General features: G+C 37.0%; 1 protein-coding gene across 1 annotated transcript; it reads left to right on the plus strand.

The window, feature by feature from the left end:
* Nucleotides 1-1,538: 1,538 nt before the first annotated feature.
* On the plus strand, nt 1,539-3,365 carry LOC114114520 (vasculin). Its single transcript, XM_027968616.3, is given in 3 exon segments — nt 1,539-1,855; nt 1,858-2,034; nt 2,095-3,365. Coding segments are annotated over 3 exon segments (1,398 nt in total). The 5' UTR covers nt 1,539-1,578; the 3' UTR covers nt 3,039-3,365.
* The last annotated feature ends 17,564 nt before the right edge of the window (nt 3,366-20,929 follow it).

Here is a 20,929-nt window from a genome sequence, read left to right on the forward strand (position 1 = left end):
AAAGCTGCAAAAATGCAAGAAGATGGAGTGCAAATTTCTTTTTTACCCATCTGAAGCACTGATTCAAACCACCATAAGAAGAAAGTGCAGTATTTATTTCAACATCAACTTTTGGAAAAGATTGCCTCTATTAAGTTTTTTTAAAGGAAAGAAGAAATGAAGAAAAAGAAAGAACAATCAAGTGAAACTTTTTCTTAAAAGTAGCTGTTTTCCATGTACCTCATTCAAATGTAGAAACTGAAGGCAGAAGCCTGTTTTCAGAGAAAAAGGTAAAATTGAATTTTAACATCCTTAGATGCAATCTATATCTTTTTCTTCTCTTCTGCTCTATTTATTCGTAGGCTCTTCACAACTTCACTCAAAATATGTTACCAAATCACTAACTCTACAAAGAGAATTTTCAAAGCCTTACAACCGCACTGAGAAAGCAATTCTAAAAATTCAATACAGGACTGAGACTGGTTGTGGGGGAGGGAAAAGCGGCAAAAGGGGATTATTCAAAGTACCGAAAACCTCCTCCCGGGATCGAGCGCAGCGGCACCCCAAGGCCAGGGGCACCTCTGGTGTGGCAGAAGGTGATTGAATTACTCAGATATGAAGATCATCTTCTAGGTTTTGTGTAAAAGGCCCCGGATATTTCAAGTGGCCATTTTGGAATTACAATGTTTTTGGATAATTTCATCCCAGAAGTTTATTAAAATTGGCAAGAATCATCTCTGAAGTGAATTGATAGTAGTGAACAATTCTGCAAGCTACTTAAAAAGAGATCCAGGCATTTCTTCAGTATTTTGGTTCAAACGGATTATATAACTGGTTTAAAGTGTTTCAGCTGGTGGTATTTTTGCCTCCCCCCAACCCCTCCCCTCTGTTCTTCAGCCAAAACTGTAAGATATGTTTGATTTGTGTACTGAGTAGTTTCGGCAGTTTCGAATTACTGTTTAAATATTGCTGAAGTTTCATGGCAGTTTATTTTACCTTTATTAAAAGTTTTAGGAATTTTGATCTCAGTCCTTTCATGTCACAATGGGACAGCTTTTCTAAATGAAGATATTGAATGAATACAGAGTTTTTTTGCTTTTATCTTTTATTTACGTGGAAATTTAAGATGTGGCAGTTTCACAGCAGCATGGTAGTATTGAGATAGCTGTGTCTCTTGTTTATGCTGATGTTTAGGAATGCTCTTCAGATGTGAAATTTTCTTTTTGTTTTTTCTTTTTGACTCATAAATTGGATTATTTCATCTGGAGTGGATAACAGTGACAAGTACATGGAATAATAAAGAAGACTTTAAAATCTTAAAATCCAAGGAACTTGGCTAATTCTGGCGATAGCCATATGAAAACTTTAAAACAGAAGTATGGGTAGCTGACTGAAGTAACTCTTTGTCAAATAGCCATAGGTTAAGTGTCTTCAAAGAACTTGGATATTATTTCAGAGGATACAAAATAAAAAAACAAACTGGAAAACATAAAGATTACAGAGACAAAGCCAACACCTTCCTGTGCAGTCCTGTTGGAATTTGGACTTGCCATGAGGTGTTGAAACCTTGTTTCGCTGAGTTGGAGAGACTGGACCTAAATGGCGCAGCATGACTTTGCTCCAGCCTGGCTTAATTTTCCTACCCCACCATCATCAACAAAGTCGTCATTGAATTTTGAAAAGCATTCTGAAAACTTTTCATGGACAGAAAATCGTTATGATGTGAACCGCCGACGACACAACTCTTCAGATGGCTTTGATTCTGGTATTGGACGTCCTAATGGAGGTAACTTTGGAAGGAAAGAAAAAAATGGATGGCGTACACATGGAAGAAATGGTACTGAAAACATAAATCATCGAGGGGGATACCATGGTGGAAGTTCCATTCTGGAAAAAGCCAAGGACTACATGAAAACAACATACCTGACAGTGAAACAGGGAGGAAAGAAGACAAGAGAGAACGCAAGCAGTTTGAGGCTGAGGATTTTCCATCTCTAAATCCTGAATATGAGAGAGAACCAAATCAGAATAAATCTTTAGCTGCAGGTGTATGGGGCCTACACGCCCAGACACACACATACCCAACCAAAAAAATCTCCCAAGCTCCTCTCTTAGAATATCCCCCGAATCCTAAATCTAGAACTCAGAGGATGCTGGTCATTAAGAAAGGTAATACAAAAGACTTACAACTATCTGGATTCCCAGTAGTAGGAAATCTTCAGTCACAGCCAGTTAAGAATGGGACTGGTCCAAGTGTTTATAAAGGCTTAGTTCCTAAGCCTGCTGCTCCACCTACAAAACCTACACAATGGAAAAGCCAAACTAAAGAAAACAAAGTTGGGACTTCTTTCCCTCATGAGTCTACATATGGTGTTGGCAACTTTAATGCTTTTAAATCAACTGCCAAGAATTTTAGTCCATCAACAACTTCAGTGAAAGAGTGTAATCGCTCAAATTCTTCTTCACCTGTTGACAAACTTAATCAGCAGCCTCGTCTAACCAAACTGACACGAATGCGCACAGATAAAAAGAGTGAGTTTTTGAAAGCATTGAAAAGGGACAGAGTGGAAGAGGAACATGAAGATGAAAGCCATGTGGGCTCAGAAAAGGATGACGACTCATTTAATTTGCATAACAGCAACAGTACTCACCAAGAAAGGGATATAAACCGAAACTTCGATGAAAATGAAATTCCACAAGAGAATGGCAATGCCTCAGTAATTTCCCAACAGATCATTCGGTCTTCAACCTTCCCACAGACTGATGTTCTTTCTAGTTCACTTGAAGCAGAACACAGATTGTTAAAGGAGATGGGTTGGCAAGAAGACAGTGAAAATGATGAAACATGTGCACCCTTAACTGAGGATGAAATGAGAGAATTCCAAGTTATTAGTGAACAGTTACAGAAGAATGGTCTGAGGAAAAATGGTATTTTGAAAAATGGCCTGATCTGTGACTTCAAGTTTGGACCCTGGAAAAACAGCACTTTCAAACCCACTATTGAGAATGACGACACAGAGACAAGTAGCAGTGACACATCAGATGATGACGATGTGTGAAGGATTTCCTAACAGCTTTAGAAATTTTAGTGTGATACATCTCTCATACAGTTTGGGGTGAATTGTAAAAATGAAGAACTATAATTTATGTAGTAAAATACCCCATTAGAAGATGATTTTTTGGGGGACTTCAATATGAAGAAAACCAAGAATGTTGTGTTGGGCTGTGTTGAACATTATTTCCTTGTAAATGAATGTTGTAGAAATGAGGACTTTGGTTGATCCAACATTGACTTTCTTCATCACTGCAGCATTTCTCTGACTAGCAATGTGACGATGTAACAAATGAGAGTTTCTCATTTAATAATAAAAAAATTGTGTAATGTTTTGCAAAAAAAAAAAAAAAAAAAATTCAATACAATGATGAAAAGATACATAAAACTCTAGTAACTACTGATGGCACTGGAGGGCAAGACAGAATTAGGGTTTTACTTCATCTACTGATAGCTTGAACTTACAGGGGTAGAAAAAAAACAAAGCTTTTATTACCAAAATGAATGAAAGGCAAAGCAATTTAAATTTAGGCACAGATAAAAGTTATAGAAGAATCAGTTTTCAAAAGCCAGGGAAAGGTGAGGAACTTTTGAATCTGTCTATACCACCACACAAAGTTTGGGTCCACAGTACTGCTACTGTCATTCCAGTCACCATTGCTTTTGATTATCTGTTTCCCATTTAACTCAGACAATCAAGAGTTCACTCAATGAGCATTTATTAGCTGCCTATCTTGTTATCATATTCCACGATCTATAAGAGAGATAGGGTTTAAGACAAACATGCTAAATCGTTTCAGTCGTGTTCGACTCTGTGTGACCCCACAGATGGCAGCCCACCAGGCTCCCCTGTCCCTGGGATTCTCCAGGCAAGAACACTGGAGTGGGTTGCCATTTCCTTCTCCAATGCATGACAATGAAAAGTGAAAATGAAGTCGCTCAGTCGTGTCCGATCCTCCGCGAACCCATGAACTGCAGCCTACCAGGCTCCTCTGTCCATGGGATTTTCCAGGCAGGAGTACTGGAGTGGGGTGCCAATATATGTAAGCCAAACAGTATGCAATATTCGCTTTATGCACAGGGCACCTTGAAAATCTCCGCTGTTATTCATCTTAGCCATTAGAGGAATAATGTGACTGATTTAACACTATCTGTACGATAATGCTATATCTTTACCAAGTAGAAATTTCTTAGCTTGGGGGAAAAAAAGTCAATAATTCTTTCAATATCATTTGTTCATTTGTATATTTTTTGTAACTTGTTCAAATACAGAAGTGAGCAAGTTTTTTTTTTTATTTTTTAATACCATAATTTCCAATATTTCTACCACTGGTTTAATTTCCAATACTTCTATAACTGGTATAATTTCCAATACTTCTATAACTGGTATGGTTCAGTTTCAGTAACTGGGCTTCCCTGGTGGCTCAGCTGTGAAGAATCTGCCTGTCAAGCAGGAGGTGTGAGTTTGATCCCTGGGTAGGGAAGAGTCCTCTGGTTGGGAGAAGGAAATGGCAACCCACTCCAGTATTCTTACCTGGAAAATCCTGTGGACAGAGGAGCCTGGCAGGCTACAGTCCATGGTGTCGCAAGGGTCAGACATGACTTAGCGACTAAACAACAACAAAATATTAATACAATTAATGCTGAGCTTTGACATTCAACCATTGTTCTTTTTTCCAACTACCGTTATTTTTTTAAATCACCACTGTTGATTCCACTTGAATTCCACTAGCTATATTCAACTAATCAGAATTCTATCACCTAAAAATATTTTCTGTATTTATATTCAAGCTTATGACTTTTGCATATATATATGTACATATACAATTTTTTTTTATTTTTATTTCACTTTATTTTGCTTTACAGTACTATATTGGTTTTGCCATACATTGACATGAATCAGCCACGGGTGTACATGAGTTCCCAATCCTGAACCCCCTCCCACCTCCTACCCCATATCATCTCTCTGGGTCATCCCCATGCACCCGCCCCAAGTATCCTGTATCCTATATCGAACATAGACTGGCGATTCGTTTCTTACCTGATAGTATACATGTTTCAATGCCATTCTTCCAAATCATTTTTTTTTACAATTTTTAAGTAATAGACATTTTTAAAAGTAATTTAAAAATATATACACATATTTATGACACATAAATATACATAGGTGTCTTAAACAAATAAGACATTTACTTATCTCTCACTATAGCATAAATACTTTTCTATGACAATACAATGATGGTATAAATTATCCTAATGACTGCAAAATAGTTTATCATAAAAATTTTCAGTAATGAATTAGAAAATGCATTTGACTAATTTAACCAATTTATTTCTAAATATACAAGTTCATTCAAGAACAAATATTCAGTTTTTACTATGGATCATACACTATTCTAAGAATTTGAAATACAGCAAAGATCAAAGACAAAATTTTTGCCCTCCTGAAGCTTACATCCTGGTTTTGTTTCTACTCCAATAAAATTTCATACTTAACTGCAAAAACTTTCAAGCTGCAGAGAAACTCAACAATTCTGTGTGTAAAGTAAGCAGAGAGATTGCATTGTGGTTTGGGATTACCAAGAGGTCCCTTGAGGGACAGGATGTTTCTGCCACCATATATTCTATTTCTTCAGTATCTATGCCCAAGATATACATTCCCAGTATCTATTCTCTTTAAGAATCAAAGAAGGAGGTGGAGGAGGAGGAAGATGCTCTGTAAATGCACCTTTAAGAGATCTTGCCTCCCTTCCCTCCTCCCCCCATTCCAATGCGACTATTTTCCTTGGCTCTACCAATGTAAAAAATCTGGATCACTGACTGAACAGTGGTGATTTGAAGAACTAATCCCTGTTTCAAGATTTGCTCCTTCCCTTTAATTGGCTGCAGGGCACTTTTGTTTCAAATGAACTCTCACATACTGGGTTGTAGTCAGCACAACCTGCTCACAATCAAGTAACCATTATTTATAGTATCAGTCCAGCTCTCTGTACTTGTATGTGTGTGTGTGTGTGTGTGTGTGTGTGTAAGTTCCTTAGATGGCAGATGCTGTCATATAGACATATTTTAAGGTCTGAAACCAATATATGCTAAGCTCCTCCCCTTCAGATAAGAAAAAGAGACCCAAAGAGGTTAAAATTTATCATTAAAAGGATGAACATGTCTGAAAACTCTAATTTGAAACAATACATGCATCCCAATGTTCATAGCAGCACAATTTACAAAAACCAGGACATGGAAGCAACCTAAATGTCCATCGACAGAGGAATAGATAAAGATGTGGTACATATATACAAAGGGATATTACTCAGCTATAAAAAAAAAAAAAGAAATAATGCCATTTGCAGGAACATGGCTGGACCTAGGGACTAAGTGAAGTAAGTCAGACAGAGAAAGATAAATATACGATATCACTTATAGGTGGAATACATATATCTAAAAACGATACAAATGAACTTTTTACAGATGCACAGATACAGAAAACAAACTTATAGGTACCAAAGGGGAAAGGGGAAGGAAGGATAAAGTAGGAGTTTGGGAGTAACAGATGCACACTACTATATATAAAATAGACAAATATCAAGGACCTATATCACAGAATATCACAAGCTACATTTGATAGCTAATAATAAACTATAATGGAAAATAATCTGGGAAAAGTATATATATACATATATATATATATACATACACATATATGTATATATGTGTATATAGGCTTTGCTGTACACCTGAAACTAACCAACATTGAAAATCAACTATACTTCAAATATATATATATATATATTATTTTTAAAAAGATGCACATGTCTGACAAACTTGGATATTTTTTTCTGCTGAAAAGACCATGTTCCTGTAATCCATGGGCCCCATAGCTGCCTCTGAAACTCCTTGTAACATGTCTAGCCTTGCTATGCCACTCTTCTGAGTATCAGAACAGCGCAGGTAACAGTGCCAGACACTCAGCTGCATACCAGTGAGGGTGAGCACAGTAAACATAGCTTGGTAAGAGAAGGCTTTCTTCTCTCCAGCTCAGCAACCCCCTCCACACATGCAAACACAGACCTCAAGAAACAGTGCTACTGTCAGCGAACACCAAGTAGACAGAGATGTCAGCAGACATCAGGAAACCACCCGACACAAAGGAGGCACACTGTGGCCATGGTTTGTCCTTGGGTTCTCCTCCTGCAAGGTCCTGGGAACCAGGTGTGGCACTTCAAATGATGCCTTAGGAACAGAGAAACTGCTCTGTTGGCTGTGAATGCTGCACCTTTCAGGAGTGGTGTAGCGAGTCCCCAGCTTGACAGTTAGGTGATACAATCCCAAGCTTTGGCCTAAGATTATACGTGGGCACTCTTCTGATTAAAGGGGCCACACCTAGACTCTGGACACCAGTGAGAGTGAGGACACATTGGGGCTGAACTATGGGTGAGCCCCTCAGGATTCAGAATGCTCTGAGAGCTATCCTTGGGGCAAAGAGAAGACATAAGTTTGAGTGGTAAGGTGGGAGGGCAGTCATATTAACCTTTATTTTAAAAAGAATTGTGACTTCTGCTCATTATCCAAGGTGATGAAATAGTGCATTTAGGTTACATGAAATGGCTCTTATTGAAGAACATGTATATTTTTTTCATGTGCTCTCAAAAAAGCATTCCACAATGCTGCAGAGAATTATACAAACAAGCATGCATATACATACAGACTGTATATGTATATGCATGTATACATATATAATTATATTTATAAATAATGCTTTCTGTAACTTAAACTTAAGTTAGGAACATAGAATATATACAAGTATTTATATTCAGAATTTGACTACACTACTCTGAAATTTATTTTAAACTATTTAAAGTAGTAAAATTGTCAGATATATACCATATAATTAATATAATTTCTTTCTAATTTAAGCTTCTGAGGCCATAAAGCAATTATACTAATTCCTTTCCTGCAAAAATTCTTCTAAATTGTAAATCCAAAAACCACTCCTAAAAGAGTTTTATTTTAGATTTGAACTGCTCAAGACAGGTCATTACAAAGCGAAACAAAACAAACCAGCAATATGTAGATAACATTTTTTCTTTCAGAAATATTTTTAAAATATTTTATCATCTAGATTTTAACTCATAATTTTAAATACATACATTTAAAATTAGCAAAGCATACTCTAATAATTGGAAAGGTTTCTAAGAAAATATATCATCTTCCTCTTAATGTTCACAAATGTCAGGAATTTTTCTTTTCTTTCATTATTACTCAACTCAAATAAATAACTTCTGAATAAATCCTGTTTGAAATATGACCGATCAAGAAAGACAAGGAAAGACTGAGAAAAGTTTTACACATCTGGAGAGACTAAGTAGATTTGACCACTGAATGCAATATGAGATTCCCGATTGGATTCTGTGGCAAAAAAAAAAAAAAAAAAAAAAGGAAATGAATGGGAAAATTGTTGGGATTCAAATACCATCTATAATTTAGCTAATAAGATTTTCCAGTATTAATTTCCTAGTTTTGATCATTGTACTATGAATGTGAAGCTGGGTGAAGGGCATTCAGGAATTGGCTACGCTATATAGTTTTGCAAATTTTCTGTAAGTCTAAAATTATTCCAGAGACTTCCCTGGTGGCCTAGTGGTTAAGAATCTGCCTGCCAATGCAGGGAACATGGGTCCCATTCCTGGTCCTGAAAGATCCCATCTGCTGCAGAGCAACTAAGCCCCTGCGCCACAACTACTGAGCTAGTACTTTAGAGGCTGGCAGCCAAAACTACTGAGCCCATGTACTGCAACCACTGAAGGCTGTGCACCCTAGAGCCTGGGCTCTGAAACAAACAGTATCCCCTACTTGCTGCAACTAGAGAAAGCCCTCATATAGCAACAAAGACCTAGAGCAGCCAAAAATAAAAATAAACAAATAAATAAATAAATAAAAATTTATTCCAAATTTGGACTTCCTTGGTGGTCCAGCAGTTAAAATTCTTTGCTTCCACTGCAGGGGGCATGAGTTCAGTTCCTCGTCCAGGAAGATTCTGCATGCTACGAGTTATGCCCCCCAGAAAATAAAATAATAAGTAAATGAAATCATTCCAAATTAAAAATATAAACCAAATCCCTGGGTAGAAATGTCCTTTGTTTCCTTAGGCAATTGGGTAGATTTTAGCTGTAAGTGAAATATCTCTCTACAGCATACCTAAGGGAAGATCTTGTGATCATGAGAAAAGCAATTCCTCATCACCTGCAGAACACTGATTTGATGTCATCCTTTGCATGAATAAAAATATTTTTATCATAATAAACAAAACATTTAGAAGTTCAGCAATTAATGACTTCTAAAAACTGTGCTAATAATGATGATAACTGAAATTACTTCATTGTAGGCTATATTCTCTGCATTATTATGTTGTTATAATTACCTTGTTTTTTCCTCCAGTCATTTTTTCTTTTAACAGTATAGATTTAAAAAGTGCTTTTTCAGACTGTATTCCACAGTGTTCTTTGGGATCTAGTCCTAACACCATAAACTACAGCAGAATCAGGAAATGGAGGCTAAAGGGACCCTACTGAAGAGAGTTTGCTAAAGAAATGACTAATGGATTTCAGCATGGAACAGTTTCCCTTTAAGTTTATTCTAAAGCATTAGCCCTAAAGGCTATGGTATTGGGAAGTTTAAGTTCAATCTACTTTCATTGTGAATTGAGTGCAAAGGTCATAATTAAAGCCCCTATTCCAGTTCCCAAATTTTAGCTTCTCTAAATTATCTTTGGTTAACTAACATACTTACTCTCAAAGGGATGAGATATAGTGTCTAAAAAAATAAGATTGCCTTTACCTTAGAAATTAAGCAACTTCAATATTTTAAGGTCACAATACATCACTCCTTACCCAAGTCAACTCTCCTCCTGGCCTTCCCCATGACAGAATTCTACATTTCAGACTCTCACATGCCTTAAATTTTCAGATAGCAGCAGGCTCAACGGAGAAGCAGTTGTAGTACTTAAAAGGGTACCTATGTGTACAGTCATTGACTAGTAGACAAACTAATAAAACTTAGTTCAGTAGATAGGCTAGTTTTTAATTCAAGAGAGAAAGAGGGCTATTGCAAGAGAAGGCAAACTTGAAAGTCCAAAAGTATACGTTTCTGTCCACAGATGAAGGGAGGAGTAGGAGCCTCAGCACCTGGGGGAGAGAGAGAGAGGGCAGCAGGAACACTCATGCATACTGATCGCTCACAGCTGACTGGAGGAAAGCCTGCTGAAACTCCACCCACAAAGATGATGGTACGTCTCCGAAGCAGTCAGGATGCCAGCAAGTTGTGCCGTGTAGAGGAGAAAACAAATTCAGAGCTGTGAATTATCTTGTTCCAGATCTCAGCCAATGCAAATCACAAGATGCTACCTAAAATATTAACATGATTTACTTGCACCTTTGAGCGAAATAAAAATGAATGCCAAGGAACCTTGTCATAAAGTCAGTCAATGCTGAATAATGGCTATTGTTGAAGGGGGAAAAAAGCCTCAAAATTGTTTTGAAACCACAAATATACCATCAAAGTTCACAATATAGTGCATGTATTACCAAGATAATTTTCTTCCCATTAGAATAATAGACTCAGACAAAACCAAAATGTTAGGGGAAAATACAAATAAATTATACAGTTGAATAATTACAGACTTTAAGACTTTGGGTAGCAGAGGTAAACCAATACTTCTAGTCCTTTGAAAGCAGCTTTCTCCTACACTTTGGCAATCCCTCCAGGAAATTTCTTGTCAGTCTTTGTGCCACTGTTTACATTTCCAGCTGGATTTCCAGTTTCTTGAAACTACTTGGAAGAAACCATTACAGCTTCTCAGATTGAAAATTTTAATTGGTATAAACAAAATTATCATATGATTTCAACACTTCCCCCTTCTACAGTGCTTTTTTCCAAAACTATTTAACTAATTATCCTTCTAAGGATCTGGCCCAAATATAATCACAGCTTCTTTGTTGAAACGATTTCTCACCTTTAAAAAAATAAGTTGGCAGAAGTGGCTTGGTTTTTAGTGTATCTTATTTGTAGTGAATTTTTTTCCCATAGATAATAGTTTTAGAGTCAAACCCAGTCTTATGATCTATGAGATGCATTTTCATTCTGCATTGGGTCTTGCAAATTATGTACTGGCTCAAGGTTACACCTTCATTAAACAAATCCTTGCCAGAAGACCCAGCTAAGGTCCTCAGAATTCCTACCAGGTTGGGTCTGATACTGAAGATATGAAAAGAGTCATTTTTCAGAATACTGTTACAGATTTTCTTCTTAGCTTGAGCCAATTTATAAAGGGACCAGGTAAGCAATGGGAGAAGAAAGGGTATATAAGCAGGAAGGGAGAGGAAAACTCTTGGAAGATGTTCTGCAGCTTTCTAAGATAGACAAAGAATTTAGGGGGATTCTAGATGATAGAACAAAACTCTAAATATCACTCTCTATTCACATAATCAAAGTCAGTTTGCACTGAAAAAGCAAATAAACAACTTTAGCTTGATGATCATAGCTTAAAAATTAGAAGGGACTTTAGAAATCATTTAGTTCAATCTTTTCATATTTCTGTGTCAACAGGAATATGAAGATGACAAAGCCTCCAAGCTCACGTATAGTTAGGAGTTCAGCAGTGATGAAAATCTGGGTATTCTGGTTCCCTATCCAGAGGGCTGTCAAGCACATCATTTAACCTCTGAAAATTGAATGCAAGTGTCCTTCATAAAGCTGGTCCAACACAGGCACAGTTGTGTTGTCTCTAAGAATGGGCCCAAGATGTCAACTACACTTTTACAAAGTCTCCTCCCATATAAAGTACTCAAGAGCTTGTTGTCTGGATTCTGTGAACGCCAAAGCCAGATTTTGCATAGCTGGCTTTGAGAGTGGTATCACTGTGGATTTACACTATTATAGTGAGGGTGAAATGCGGTGGTGGGGACAGTTTTAAATCATATTGTTCAAAGTACTTTTCATACAAAGTATACACTGCAACTCACACTACATATGGTCTTGTGTTTTTGACTTAAGTATTGCCAGTTCTGAACAGTTGTTCTGTCTTTATTTGCAAGCAAATGTGACGTGCGATGCCCCCCCCCCAAACACGTTTTTCTTTTCTGGCACTTTTCATATTTATTATTGATTTTTATGGGGGGGGGGGGTGTTTGTGGTGGCTGTGCATGAAATTTAAGAAGAAAAAAAGAGTTCAGTTCTGGTTTTGTCATGAAGTTAGAGCTCCCTCCAGTGATCTATCGAGTTGTCCGAACTTCAAAACACCCTTCCTTTTCAACTGTTCCTCAGTGCATACAAATAAAGCTAAGCTTTAGCCTTTTTAATGTAGATTTTCCCTTGTAAAAATCAAACTCAGCTGGTAAATATATTAATATTAATTTCCCCTCAAATCTTGTTAAATATCCATAATCCAAATTTTTCCTCTAATAGAACATTTAGAGGGTACGATCAATAAAATAAGACATGGTCAAGGAATTTTAATATTGGCAGAGAGGCTGTTCATGTACTGTTATTATTTATAAACTTTTATGACTCTGCAGGTGAGACTGAACTTTCACAGTCATTAACAAACAAAGAAACCAGATAGGATAAGTGCCCTACCATTCACACTAGAGTTATTTATATTTCAGAGGCTTTTAAAATGAACTGAAATAACTTTTTAGATTTATCACAGCCACCTTTAGCATTCCTCTCATAAACTGCATTCAATTTACTGGCTTTTACAAGCCAAGCATAATAGTGTTCATATCAGCAATGCCATATAACTTGATCAACTAGAGGTAGTACCCAAAGGGATACATGAATAATTCATGAAACTAACTGAGGGCCAAGTGGATATTAAATCACCTCTGACTATGAAAACTAGTTATGATTTTTGTGATTTATTTAGTTAGTTACTTACTTGATAATTTAGTTCCTCTGAATACCAGATAAGGTCCTTCTTTGCTCAGGATCAAGGAATCACAGCCACAGTAATTGACAGGATGCTCTCTCAACCACTTGCCTATTCCATCTCTCCTCCTCTCCCTCTTTTTGTTCCTTCCTCAGCTTATCTATTCTTTCTCTGTTTCTCTCTCTCTCACCATACATACATATATATATATATATATATATATATATATATATGTATGTGTATATGTAAGTAGCAATGGAAACAGAGATGACAGAGTTTTCTTTATGAAGGGATCTTAGAAAATTTAAAAACAAGAAATTACATCAGCATACAATATTTCAAAACTATGGAATCTGGATTTAAGAAAAAAATTTTGAAAAGTGCCTTGCTCTAGCTATTTAAATAAATCTAAACAAGAGAACTTCATTTGATATCACTTCTCTTGACAATGATGTTCATAATGTTGTGTTATATTTATCTAGCACATTATACCTTACAACGTTTCTTCACTTGGTATACTATTCCAGACAACCAGAACATGCTCTCTTTAAAGGTCAAGTGCTACATACTACATGTGGTAAGATGTAAGGAAACAAGGGAGACCTCAGAGTGGCCTTTTACATTTTATGCCACCATTAGTTCCGGGTTATTGTATAGCGGAGCTCTATATTCACTCAAATGTTTATGAAGTTTAAAGGAGATGTCAAATTTAGCACTTGAAATAGGAAAGTAACTAAGGTGTAGATAGTTAAAGCAAACTGCCTAGCCAAGAAAAATTTGCTGCCCCCTCTATAGCAAGCACAGGCATTCTGTCACCATTATCCACTACCAGAAAGCCCGTTAGGAGGAATAAATCTAACAATAGTCCTGGCGTTTAGCCTGAACAGCAAGATTTCCTTGGGAGAAGCCCACCTACCTAAGTCAAAATGTTATGTGAGAAGATTCCAGAAACATTCAACCATCTTGTTAATCTGGATTGCTTGCAATGTTCAAACAGTTTTGCTAGATGTAGGCTATTTTAGTAAGAAAGTAAGTGAAGACACTGAGAAAAAAGTTCACTCTGCAGAGAAACACAGCAATCCCAGTTACTCACAGATGTCAGTTTCCATAAGCAGTAGAGCAGCTTCTACGATAGATGTGAATCAAGCCTCTCACTCTTATTCCATGGATCTCAGAGTTTAGTAAGCATGAGAATCACCTGGAGATCTTGTTAAAGTGCAGATTCCCAACACTGCCCCCAAATCTTCTGCTTGTAAACTACAGGTATCTTTCTTTTGTTCAGGAACTTAAGTTGATGCTGATGTCGACTGCCTGGGCACCACACTTGGGGAAACAACTATGCAAACTAAGTCAGCGAAACATGTACAGACGGCAGGAGTGAGGAGGATGACCACTGTATTGCTTTCAGTTGTTTCTGTGCCATAGAAAGAGAACTGAAGCAAAAGCCGTAACAAATAGGCTCTCTTCCTGCCTGTGAAAGAGTTCCTTCAGCTTCTGAGGGAGCATCGCTGACCTCAGCTTCTAAGATCTACTCTATAGAATCACAAGGTTAGAGTAAAATTTCTTTCTTTTTTTTTTAATATCTGTATGTAAGAGTGTTTCTCAAAAATAGAACACCAAAGCAAAATGCATATTTTATTAAAGAGCAAACTGCTCAGGAAATTTGGCAGCATCATTCACAATGTACAAATACATATTTTAATTAGAAATGCAATGAATTCTGATTTACTTGACGTTGAAAATGACTGTGATAAACTCTAAATTAGTAGTCCTTAGTATGAGAATCTTTAGGTCCATCCATGTTGTTGCAAATGGCATTATTTCATTCTTATTCTATTCTATTTAGGTACCACAACTTTTTTATTCATTCCTTTGCCAATGGACATTTAAGTTGCTTCTACATCTTGGCTATTGTAGATAGTGCTGCAATGAACACTGGGCTGAACATGAACATTAGATCATGTTTTTCTCCAGATGTATGCCCAGGGGTGGGATTGCAGGGTCATATGCTAGCTCTATTTTTAGTTTTTAAAGGAACCTCCATGCTAGTCTCCATAGTGGCTATACCAATTTACATTCCCACTAAATAGTGATGGAAGGATACCCTCTCTCCACACCCTCTCCAGCATTTATTATTTGTGGATTTTTTGCTGATAGCCATTCTGGCTTGTGTGAGGTGATATCCAATTGCAGTTTTGATTTTCATTTCCCTAATAATTAGTAATGTTGGACATCTTTTCAGTGCCTCTTGGCCATCTATATGTCTTTAGAGAAATATCTATTTAGATCTTATGCCCATTTGTTGATTGGGTTGCTTGTTTTGATGCTGTTAAGCATCATGAGCTGTTTGTAAATTTTGGAGTCTAATCCTTTGTTGGTCAGATCACTTGCAAATATTTTCTCCCAATCTATGGTTTGTCTTTTTGTTTTGTTTATTGTTTCCTTTAAACAATAAATAAAGGTTTGAATTTAAGTAGGTTTCATTTGTTTATTTTTATTTCCATTATTCTGGGAAATGGATGGAAAAAGATATCGATGCAATTTATGTCTGAGAGTGTTCTGCCTATGTCTTCTGCTAGTGAAGTAAGTCAGACAGAGAAGGAGAAATAGTGTATGACATACCTTATATGTGGAATCTTTATATATATACATACACACACACACACACACACACACACACACACACACACAGACGAACATGCTTACAAAACAGAAAGAGACTCACAGACTTAGAGAACAAACTTAGGGTTGCCAGTGGGGAGGGATAGTTAGGGAGTTTGAGATGGACATAAACACACTTCTATGTTTAAAATGGATAACCAAGAGCCTATTGTATAGCTCATGGAATTCTGTGTGATGTTATGCGGCAGCCTGGATGGGAGGGGAGTTTGGGGGAGAATGTATACATGTGTATGTATGGCTGAGTCCCTTCGCTGTTCACCTGAAACTATCACAGCATTGCTAATCAGCTATACCCCAATGCATAAGGAATAAAACAAACAGATATGCTTAACAGATTCAGAAGAAGAAACCCTCTCAATGACCAATCTGAGAAGACAGAGGCTGATGTATTTTTAGTGGTCAAGAGTTAGTGTAATATAAAACTGAAAAGGAGGAAAGAGGTAGAGAACTTATTTTAAAATGTTTTTTTCTGATTTTTAAAATGCGTCAGGTCTCTGAATTTCTTTCACTGAGGACAATAAAGTGCTCTTAAAGTGAAAGTCACTCAGTCGTGTCTGACTCTTTGTGACCCCATGGACTATACAGTCCATGGAATTCTCCAGACCAGAATGAGGGAGTAGGTAGCTGTTTCCTTCTCTAGAGGATCTTCCCAACCTAGGGATCGAACCCAGGTCTCCCACATTGCAAGCAGATTCTTTACTAGCTGAGCCACCAGGGAAGCCCAAAGTGCTCTTGGGTATCCACAAAAAAAATAAAATAGTAGTCCTAAAACAGCAGTTGTTTGGAGAAGATGCACAAATGTTAAAATTCATATCAATTATAAAATAAAACAGCTGTGCAAAGCTAAACTTAGTCTATCAATCTGATAAAGCAATGCTGCTATATTTACCCTAATTTTTCTAAGTGATTTACATTGAATTTTGAAAATTGAGTCTGTGTTCTTTATCAAGATAAACCAAAATAATAAGGGCAGGCACCCTGGCATAAATAGAGACGAGAGCTTTGGACTGAGACTAAAAAATGCAATGTTGGCTAAATCAAAACTTTGAGTCTTCTTAATACCCCAATCCCATCATCCATAAAATGGGGATTAATAGTGTTTTCCTCCCCTCAAGGGTTTCCTAAAAGGGATAACTAACAAAGTAAATGGTTGTAAATTATTTTGTAAGCCTGCTGTTTTGCTGCCAAATAGGAAAATTTCGATTTAAAAGCTGGGATTTTCAGAAGCTCTGAAATATTACAAAGCAAGTCACATTTCATGGCTAATTTAAAACATCAGGGGTTCACATAAGTTGTTTATAATGATATTTTCCAATTCCCATGTTCCTTGATGATTTATACAGCTTCAACTTTTATAGCTGAACCTAGCCATACCTCTCTGGCCATGATTCTCTTTTATCAATACGACCAGCTCACATAACTGTCTATATCTTCAGGGGATTAAGCACCACTTTTTTATCTGGACCTGAGAAGAGTAAATTCAGAGATGATAAAAAATTTCTGGTTGCATGTCCAAAGTGTTATTTATTTAGATCAGAAAAAGAGCTGTTATATACAGGTTTGGGAGGACTTTCTAAAGCACTGATAAAAATCTCTGTATGCCAAATGGAATGGCACTGAAATTATTTTAAAACCTTAAAGCTCTTATAAGTGGAACTAAACATTCAGCAAAAGAGTCAAATTCTACTTCAGGATTTGGGGCCAAAAAATGAAAGCCAAGCAAAACAAAACAATGAAAAAAGTGGGGAGGGGTGGGGGCGGGAAACTGACTGCACCAAATCTCTGAGCCACAGCATTAAGGTAAATAACATGCGTCTGCTTAAAAGGAACTGGGAGTATCAGAACTTTGAATGGAGATGGTATAAATGATACTCAGTGTTTGACAAAAGTAATTTATCCTGAGAATTGGCTGGGATATTAGATAAAAATATGAAGTCCTAGACTTCACTCTAGCTCTCTTAAACTAGAATGTTGGGAAAAAGACACTAGAAATCAGAATTTTTAGCAAGTGTTGAGATTCTTACAACATAAGGTATTGGTGGTGGATCAGCAGTAGACAGCATCACCTAGAGAGTTATTAGAAATGCAGAATATCAGGCTGCACTTCAGACCTGTTGAATCCAAATTGGTAATATAACAGAATCCCTGGGTATCTTTCTCTGATAGTTCAGTTGGTAAAGAATCTACCTGCAATGCAGGAAACCCTGGTTCAATTCCTAGGTCAGGAAGATCTCCTGGAGAAGGGATAGGCTACCCATTCCAGTATTCTTGCTTGGGCTTCCCTTGTGGCTTGGCTGGTAAGGAATCTGCCTGCAATGCAGGAGACCTGGGTTTGACCCCTGGGTTGGGAAGATCCCCTGGAGAAGGGAAAGCTTACCCACTCCAATATTCTGGCCTGGAGAATTCCATGGACTGTATAGTCCATGGGGCCACAAAAAGTCAGACACAACTGAGCAACTTTCACTTTCAATTTCCAGAATTTTTGTTGTTAAGTCACTAAGTTTGTCTGACTCTTTGAGACTCCATGAACTGCAGCACATCAGGCTTACCTGTCCTTCACTATCTCCTGGAGTTTGTTCAAATTTATGTTCTTTGAGACAGTGATGGCATCCAACCATCTCATCCCCTATCATCCCTTTCTCCTCCTACCTTCAATCTTTGCCAGCATCAGGGTCTTTTCCAATGAGCAAGCTCTTCACTTCCGGTGGCCTAAATATGGAAGCTTCAGCTTCAGCATCAGTCCTTCCAATGAATATTCAGGGTTGATATCCTTTAGGATTGACTGGTTGGATCTCCTTGCAGTCCAAGGGACTCTCAAGAGTCTTCTCCAACACCAATAGTTCAAAAGCATCAATTCTTCAGTGCTCAGCCTTCTTTATGATCCAACTCTCACATCTATACATGACTACTAGAAAAACCATAGCTTTGACTACACTGACCTTTGCCAGCAAAGTGTTATTTTTACATACACTTAAGTGTGAGAATCACTGCCTCAGAGGATTCTTATGTTCTAACAAGTTTGAAAAACAAGTACTATATTGGAAGGAGTCAGAGGATTTGATTTGGGGTCAAGCCCTAGCACTGCCACTAAACAACCCTGAGCTCCTTCTGTGAGATGCCTGGAAGTAGGGTACGATGTGTGAGTTCTGTAGCACTGAACAAATCATCACTTGACCTGTGATAAGCATCAAAGCTGAAGAGTTCCCAGAGGTTCTTATCTGAAGAAAAGGGAGAGAAAAGGCTAGCTAGGCAAAGATTATTATTAAGCAGTTAGTTCTCAACAACCACAGGCTAGGCAGGTGTCAGGCAATTTAAAAACTGCCAGCTTGCATAGAAAAAGATACACACACACACACACACACACACACACACACACACACGTAAACCTGGTGAAATCTGAATGAGGTCAGTGAATTGGATCAGCGTCGGTTTCCTGGTTGTGGTGCTGTGCTACAGTTATGCAAGGTATTGCTGTTATATAGGTGAAGGATATACCAGATTGCTTGGTGTTATTTCTTACAATTGTATGTGGACCTACAATTACATTACAGAGTTAGGGAAAAACAAAACAAAACTTCATGCCCAATAGAGATCCACATTTTGTGTCTGAGAAATCTAAGGTCAGGAAAATTAACTAACTTTCTCCAACGCCTTTACTAACAAAATAGGTAAACTCAGAAAACAGTAGCTTATGGTAGATGCTACATCAGAGAAAAATTTCACAGACTGGACTGTATTTCTGTGTCTTCTATCTTGCATTATGAAGTGTTAAGTGTCATTGCTTATAGGGTATTCGTTAATGCAGGCACTACTGAATCCAAGTACTGTATTAATTCAGCATAGATCAAAGCAGGCAGAAAAGAAAGGGAAAAAACAAATCTTTCCATCATAAGAACTATTAGGTCTAATATCAGGGAACAAGAAAACAGGTGTTTTAAAAGAAAAAAAAATTAAGCCACTGTTGAGTTTCGATCTTTTTCTTTCTTTTACACATTGAAGAGGAAATATTTTGTAACTTAAGGGGGACATGCACTATAAACCTACTCCAAATTGTAAATCAAAGTCAACAGAAAGTCTATATCTCAGAAGCACAATTTTACAAATTTTAAAAAGTATTTCCAGTGATATCTATTTGTCTTAGAGAAAGAGAGAGAGAGAGGTAGGAAGGACAAAAGAAAAGAAGGACCAATTAAAGCTATGAAAAGAAGTAAAGAATATACTAAGAGGTAAACATGGATTCTATTTTTTTGAATGAGCACAGAAATTCATAGAGCAAGAAGACAATAGGAATTTTTTTAAATGCTCTTCTCTCAAAATGAAAGCATGTGTTCTTTAACCTATCAAATGGTTAAATATCTTATGAACAGTAGTAAGTTTTTCTAAAAATATGGCAGTACTGACCTATCATATAAGTGCCATACACTTAGTAGGAAATGAATTAATATTACCTGTCTGGAATATACTTAGGTAATATACCTCTGAAAAGTCCAAATACTTTTATATAAGGATATTTATAGTGTCATCATCTTTAACAGAAATTAGCAATACTATTAATTAGAAATCATATTAATATCTAACAATTATGCTTTAAATTATAAAACATCAGCATAATAGAATGAAAGTCTATTTAAATAATGTATTTTAATAATGTTCATTGACCGAAAACCTGATCATCATATTACAGATTGTTTCTTGAAATGTTAATGATGATTATTTTGAATGTAAATTATTATTCTTTTTCTATAGTTTACTTTATGAATTTCCTACAATAAGCATGTATTTAAAATTAAGAATGGATGGCCCTAAGTTCTTCACTGGAAAAGAAAGAAGGATCTTTCTGGGATGATATCCCTGTCCATGGTGTTCATTTTCCCTATTAAGTTAGGTGACTGAGAGGAGGAAAATGAATATAAAAAAAGGGGCAAGGATGGAAGAAAGGGCTAGCGGTCCATCTCCAGCCAGGACTACCCAAGACGATGAGGTAAGACTGGTAAAGAGACCAGGGCTACCAGTTGCCCGAGCTCTGCCTGCCCAGTGCCTTTGTGGTCACCTTTGGTTATGATTAGAAACACGAGGGTTTTTTTTTTTTTTAAGGTTCATCCATTTCAGTGCTTTTCTTCTTCTTTTTCCCATTTAAATTTCCTATTAAAAGTTAGTTTAAAAGTTTCACCTTGTTTTCCCCATCTAAGTCAAATTAGAAGAAAATCAGTATTATACATGCAGTAAGCCCCTGAGAGGGGCTTCCCAGGTAGTTCAGTGGTAAAGAATGTGCTTGCCAAGGCAGTAGATTCAGGTTC

Source organism: Ovis aries, chromosome 4, assembly GCF_016772045.2.
Source record: "Ovis aries strain OAR_USU_Benz2616 breed Rambouillet chromosome 4, ARS-UI_Ramb_v3.0, whole genome shotgun sequence".
In the NCBI taxonomy this organism is placed as follows: Eukaryota; Metazoa; Chordata; class Mammalia; order Artiodactyla; family Bovidae; genus Ovis; species Ovis aries.